Here is a 7,595-nt window from a genome sequence, read left to right on the forward strand (position 1 = left end):
CTAATCGAAGACTAATCAGTGTGGGCTATCAAATTTGGGATAAACAGCAAGAATGTCCTCAAGCACCCCCGATTCAATGTAATAATTACAAAGTTCAAGATACAATAAGTCAGGTGGCCTGAAGTCTTTGACAGTGTCACATTCAATATTATAGTGTTCAGGTGTATGCTTTAAAGGTTTATCACAAAGTTTACATGCTGAGTGTTCCGGTAAGGGTACAGCGTTACTAACCTGCCAGATGTGTCTGTATCCTAGCCTAATTCTGGCTATATCATAGCAGCAAAATTTAAGTTCAGCAAGTATGTCCAACAAAATGCAAATAAGAAAAGTTAAAGTGGTAAATTTAGCAGATATCACAGTAGAATTTCAGTTTCACAAATATATTATTGCTTAAATTAACGATTCATTCACTCATTAATATTATTACTATACATTTTATCCTTTTTTGTTGTGTGGCGGCTGAGATAAGTTTGTTGTTGTTTACATTAGCGTAAGACTTCCCGCCACAACTGTGCTGAGGCTACTGGGCACTAATATGAATCAACCTGCTTGTACTTGGAGTTACTTATTTCAAATTTACAAGTAATGGTAAAAATGGTAGACATATCTCCCTTTCCCTATACTGTACAGTATATCTACATATCAGTCGTTTTTAGAGCCCACTATAGTACTGTGCCCAAAGATTACTGAATTTAAGACTAGATGTGTGCTGCTAAAGTGTTCCAGTATATTATTGTCGGATTATATTCTTAATAGTTAGTACATATTTACGTCTAATACTACAATAACACAAAACTAATTTGTACACTTGAGATAGTCCTTACTTAACTGATTTGTACTGTTGCAAAACAAGTTTGCTGAAGAACTAGTACATTGCGTCCCTAATTTTACTGACATGGTCGGTCAAATTGGTCCTTATGCTATATATATATATATATATATATATATATATATATATATATATATATATATATATATATATATATATATATATATATATATATATATATATATATATATATATATATATATATATATATATATATATATATATATATATATATATATATATATATATATATATATATATGTAGTGATGGGGTGTCAGACCACAGCTTACATCTCAGAAACAGTCCAGACCTGACCCGACATTAGGGGGGGTCAAGTGTAAGGGTAACCCTCGCGGCTGCCCAAGGGTTACAAATCAACCAGGCTCCCCTCCACATGTCACACGGCCCCAACAAATATGTAAGACACACATTGAGCAAAGGAGCCACCTGCCGGTCCTTCCCCAATTTACACAAGAGACCTACAGTACATCCCAGACAAGGCCCAGACCTATCCTCACATTAACCAGGTAAAATGTAACCCTCGAGCCCAAGTCAAGGGGCCACAAATCAACCAGAGCCTCTCATGTCACATGGCCCCACCAACGATGTTAACAGGCAAGCATTCATCTGAAGATTTCTCCAGAATATACAACAACTTATAGTCTCAGAAAAAGTCCAGACCTGACCCTACATTAGCGAGGGCAAATGTAAGGAGACCCTTCGCCGCCCCCTTGATCAGCTCAACCTGACGGCTGGTCTTCCAATATATAGGACGTCCTAGTCCTCCCTCACGAGTGTGTGTCTTTTAACCAGGAAGGGCCAGCAACTACGTCCCCAGTCCCGCTCGTAGCCCTCCCTCAGGGGAGCAGCGAGAGGGAGTCAGAGAGACAGAGTCGGGGAGAGAGAGACACACAGGGATCGGAGGAGGAGGTCCACCACAGCCCAGTCCCGCTCATGGGAGGAGAGTCACGCAAGACTTCCCTCCGGTGTCCCAGCTAAGCAGTCGCCCTCCCGACACCAGTGTCCCAGCTAAGCAGTCGCCCTCCCGACACCAGTGTTCCAGCTAAGCAGTTTCCCTGCTAGGCCTCCCCTAGGTCACGTGAGTGTTTGTCAGAGCTTTCCATGGGATGAGTTACTTACGTGGGAAGTGTATTCATTTCATGTTCGTGTCCGAGAATCAGTGTCTAGTAACGTAATATGATGTCCAAGTAACGTAAATATAGTGTCCTAGTAACTTCAATAGAAGGTGTTATTAATGTGTCCATGTCATGTTCGTAATTAATAGAGTTGTAACGAAGCGGTGTTTGAGAAGTCGCCCTTAAGACGTAATAGATGTGTCTTGACATATGAGATAAGAAGAGTGTATTGACACAGGAAAGTACCTAACACGGCCACGCTACCAAAATCTTCCTCTCTTTTATACTCTTACTAAATATTATATATATATATATATATATATATATATATATATATATATATATATATATATATATATATATATATATATATATATAAATATTCTTCATGCAAGATCCGTCATGTTTTATATATATATATATTGGCTTCTACACTCATCATCAGTTAACAATCACCTAAATTCTGAGTGGCTTGGTAGTGCTCTTCTTGATACCTTAAGAGTCCTTCATGTACAGGTCACTCGGGTAATAGATGTGTTGGTACAGCTGAGGGGCATAGTTGATTTGATGTTTTGGAGGAGAAAGGGAGCTGGGGTGGCGTTCAGGGTGATGGTACATATAGGGTGAACTGGTCACGTTGATTTGGTTGTACTGGATGGCGGCGGTGGGTGGGGTGAGAGTGCTGGGGTTGGTGTATGGACGCTGGTACTCATAAGGGGAGCTGGACTTCTCAATAGCCGCATAGAAAACTGGTACCGTGGGGACTTCACGTCTATCATTTGCTGTAAAGAACAAGAATTTTATAGTAAACCATGTTTGTTTGTTTTTCATTTCAATAAGCATGTACATAAGTGCATGCAGACGTGAAGGTGTGTGTATGTGTATGTTTGTTCATAAATGAGCAGGTTTCCTGGTGTCAAGATTGAAGTACGTATTAAGCCTTTAACAGATATCATGGCATATATTAACATCTTAGCCGATGTAACCGCCCAATGAGCGACTGTGGAATAATGAGACCCTAGCACGAAGGACTCGATTGTTCTTTATTCGGTCAAAATCTGCAGAGCACAAATTACACATGTTACGTATGAGATAATTAATTCACTCGTACGTTCCTTCACTATTAACAACTACATATAATATATTTGAGTAGAGTGCGGTGATAAACCATATAAACCTTACGTGTTTCGGGTCTAATGTAGGACTTATTAGCTCCCTGACTTGATAGCTCATTGGATGGCTAGAGACTAGTCGAGCTAGTCAACCAGAGGCGAGGGCCATCTTTTTCATATTTAACACCTCAGCAAAGCTCGTTGTCAACACTCCCTCTGTCTCTCTCCTGTCTCCCTTTCTCTCTCTCTCTCTCCCTTCTAGTTTATCCTACTGTGGCGGTAACACTCCCCCTGTTGAGCTTGCTCGAAACCCAGTGTCTGCCGGGAGTCTCACTCTCCGACTCCCTCCAATAGGCAGAGCTTTGTCACTGGACGTATTAACACTGAGTCCTTCATCTTCGCTTCGTTTATGGCTTCGTCAGGATCTGGATTGGGACTGCAAGTTCGTCATTCTCTAGATCCCACATGATTCCCAATGCTCGCTCAGCTGGGAGTCTGTCATCCTTCAAAAGTACTTCTTTCACTTCCATGGCTCTTTCCGTTTGTGGGACTGCTCTGAGGACCCCTTTGTGGTTGCGGATCCATTTTGTAAGTCTGAATATATATATATATATATATATATATATATATATATATATATATATATATATATATATATATATATATATATATATATATATATATATATATATATATATATATATATATATATATATATGCCATACTTCATAGAGACTTAAATTTTATTTTAAACACCAATACAGTTTCGGCTCATCACGAGCCCTTCTCAATTGGTAATGAAAGAGACAGAATATTACACAATATACACACGTGGAGGCTGACTGACCCAAGCCGTCTGTCAACTGGGGATAATCTTCTGACCCAACCTTGGCCTGAACCAACCCTTCTTACCTGGGGATTAAATTACCCCATTTTCCTAACTTTCACTGCATCAAACTCTGCTATTAAATCTTGATATTCCAAACTTTCTGCTAGTTCCTTTTCGATGGAGAGCATAGCCAATGCATTCAATCTCTCTTGAGACATAGTTGTTCTTAGATAGTTTTTTATTAATTTCACCTTGGAAAAACTCCGCTCCCCTGATGCCACTGTGACTGGAACTGTCAATAAAATCCTACATTTCTATTTCTGCCTTAGGGAAGGAACCATTTAGAGACTTGAGAATCTGAAGGACTTGAAGTGCACTGTTTGTTTCTTGAGGAATAAGTTCTTGGAGTACTAGAAGCTCTGAGAAAAGGTCTGCACAATCAATATCGTGAGAATTTTCAACGCTCAATGAATTATCCAAAGCTATACATCGCTCTTTCATGATGTAGTCTTCTTTCATATCTCGAAGTTTCTCCAAGTCATACAGGAGACCGAAGTGAGTGTCATACTCTTGCAGCTGCTTGAATCTTCTTGTCAGTGACATTATTGCCTGATCAATGATAACAAGAAAGTAATTTCTTTCAAATGCTTTCTCAGACGAGTTTTCTGAATTATTCTCACCTATTTCTTGTTGTCCTTTTCTTTTCACTCGTCAATTTTTTAATATAAGCCAACGTCTTTCAGATGTTTCTCCATTTGGTAATTTTCTCATGTAAAAGTTTTCTGAGAAGTGCCGATTTTCACTATTTTTAGGAAAAAGTATAATTTTAACTAGTAACTTTCACAGGTCCATTTCCTACCAAGTAGTTCATTGTTCTACTGTCCAGAAGCTGTGGCCAGTTGGCTGGATCACATAAATCATCTTCAGTATCACGGTTATGGTCTGAGCTGTCCATCTTTAAAGCTTTCTTCTGTTTTTCACCACTGTCCTCTTCCTTTCCTTTTATACAATTCACACTAACACAGTCACTTGCAGTAGTTTCTGGAATTTTTGGTAACATAAATTTGTCAAGGGAACCTTTCAATACATTATCAATTTCTTCTTGTTTCCTTTTCTTTTGCCTATTCACTGCCCCCGAGATGTATTTTCTGTATTTGTCTCTGTCTCTGCTTGCCATGTTTCTTACACAAAAAAAGTATATCCACAAAACTCAAAAGGCAGGTGTCACAGCTCACAGGACAAGATACAACCTGATCTCACTGGTTACTGACCCTGGTGGACTGGCTGTGTGGAGTGGAGTGCAATGGATTATGGACTGTCGCTATGGATGGTAAGGTCACGGTTGCGATGGTGGCGTAAGTCGTCAGGTCAGATTAACCAGTCAACAGGTAACACAGGTAACGTGTCCGAGGTCACTGGGTTTAGTGGGCCCCCTAAGGACGGGCCTTGGCCAATAGGCCTGCTGCAGTTTCTTCTATTCTTGTATGGCTTGTTCCACTCATCTACTACTCCATTTCCAAACCAGTGTTTACCTATTTCACGCCTAAATCTAAATTTGTCTAATTTAAAACCATTGTTACAAGTTCGCTCCTGGTTGGATAATTTGAGTACCTTTGTAATGTCCCCTTTGTTTAGCCCTGCCTTCCACTTATACACCTCTATCAGGTCGCCCCTCGCTCTACGTCTCTCAAGGGAGTGCAAATTAAGATGCTTTAACCTGTCTCTATACTCAAGGTTCCTAATGCCCGGGATTAGTCTTATCATTCTCCTCTGAATTCTTTCCAAGGATTCTATGTCCATTCTGTAGTACGGTGACCAGAACTGATCTGCATAATCCAAGTGAGGTCGCACAAGCTCAGGGTATAGCTTGAAGATGACCTCGCTAGTCTTGTAACTAACTCTCTTTTGTATGAGCCCAAGTATTTTGTTAGCCTCGTTTCGAGCAAATACACATTGTTGACCTGGTTTAAGATTCCTACTTATCATTACTCCTAAATCTTTCTCTCAGTCGTATTTCTCTATAACAACGTTGTTCATCTGGTATCTTGTGCTTAGGTGATAGTGTAGTGGATTCCTCCCCTACAAACGCCGTTTGTCGCTGAGTAGCCGACCCTCTTCGAATTCCACAGCGTACGCCTCGTAGTCTAGGTCGGCAACCAGCGCCGCCTAACAAGGCGGAGGTCAACTATCAACCCACGCCTACCCATGTTATATAAGACCTCACCCCGCCGTGACCTCCCTCTTTCTAAGGGTGTTCAATGGGATGGGTGGGTAGTCCATAATTGATTTGACAAGGGCAATATAAATCTTTCTTTTGTTATTTATGCTAAGGTTCTTAAAGCGTTTTATTTTTGATAATCTATTCGTTCTTTATCTTTTAAGTATGTTATATATCCTCTTTTTGTTAGTTTTAGTCCAAGCATCCTGCCTTCAGTGTCGTATGGGTATAGTTCCTGGTCGACTATTACTGGACTTGTTTTGATCTTGGCTATTGGTATTATCTTGAATTTGTTCTTATTTGTTCTCATTTTCAATTTTTTCTCAAAACCATTTATATTTTTTATCGCTCTTACCGTGTAGAGTGCCATAAATTGGGTTGATTTTCCTGGGTATGATACTATTTTAGTAATATCATCAGCAAACATTACATATTCGCTAAAGGGGGTAGGTTAAGGTGTGTCTGAGGTATAAATTTATATAGTGTTGGAGAAAGACATCCTCCTTGAGGTACTCCACTCTCAAGATTAAACATAGTTCCCATAAAGTTTCCAATTTGAATTTGTGCTCGCCTATCATCTAAATGGTTACACAATATTCTTAGCAAGTATTCGTTACGTCCCAATTTTAATATTTTATATTTTAAGCCTAAATGCCAAACTTTATCAAAAGCCTTAGAAACGTCCCTTAAAATTATATTGATCTGGTTCCCCTTTCTTTTTTCAATTGCAATTATTTCCGTTATTGTAGCTATTGCAGTTAGATTATTTCTATTGGGCATAAATCCATGTTGTCTGTGTTGGTTTTTCCCCATATTTGTGTTAAAAAGGCTATAAGTCTTGAATTTAATATTTTTTCCAATAGTTTCCGGTAATTTCTAATAAAGATATTGGCCTGTAGTTTAATATTTCCTTATTGTCCTTACCTCCTTAGGAATAAATATCATTTTAGCATATTTTAGTTTGTCTGGAAGTAACCGGTTAATGAAAGCATGCGTTATAAATGCAATAGTGTATTTAAAATGTTTTTCAGGTAGATTCATGATCATATTTTAAGTGTAATACCTGTGAGCCAGGGGCTTTTCATAAATTTCCTCAGACAGTGCATCATTTCTCCCATAGTTTATTATTTTGATTATTAGGTAATAAGTTATAGTCTATATATTGCTTTGGGGTGATTCTATGTACAGTATGTGTCTTCCCATTTCATCTTCTATCCTTTCTTCGTGTTCCCTATCAAAATTTTCATTTTCCTCATCTGATATTTTAAAAACTTTTACCCATTCCTTTTTGAATGCTGACTCTTGTTCATTTTCCTCGTGCAGTTTTATTCTATTTTGGTCTTTAATGTATGGTGGTTTTTGCTTGTTGTGCCCCATCATCTTGTTTATGGAAGTCCAAAATGTTTTTGTGTCTTTAGTCTTGTCGGCCGCCATTATAATATCATTCCATTTTTTATTGTTTGCTTCCTT

The 7,595-nt window shown here is 38.7% G+C and overlaps 1 protein-coding gene across 1 annotated transcript; it reads right to left on the reverse strand.

Moving 5' to 3' along the window:
- Positions 1–2,368: 2,368 nt before the first annotated feature.
- On the reverse strand, positions 2,369–2,748 carry LOC121875567 (the record flags this gene model as incomplete). The annotated part of the gene is given in 1 exon segment (XM_042380157.1): positions 2,369–2,748. A coding segment is annotated over 1 exon segment (287 nt), but the record flags the coding sequence as incomplete, so codon positions are not given.
- Positions 2,749–7,595: the final 4,847 nt, after the last annotated feature.

This window comes from Homarus americanus, unplaced genomic scaffold (genome assembly GCF_018991925.1).
Source record: "Homarus americanus isolate GMGI-L3 unplaced genomic scaffold, GMGI_Hamer_2.0 scaffold13222, whole genome shotgun sequence".
Taxonomy (NCBI): domain Eukaryota; kingdom Metazoa; phylum Arthropoda; class Malacostraca; order Decapoda; family Nephropidae; genus Homarus; species Homarus americanus.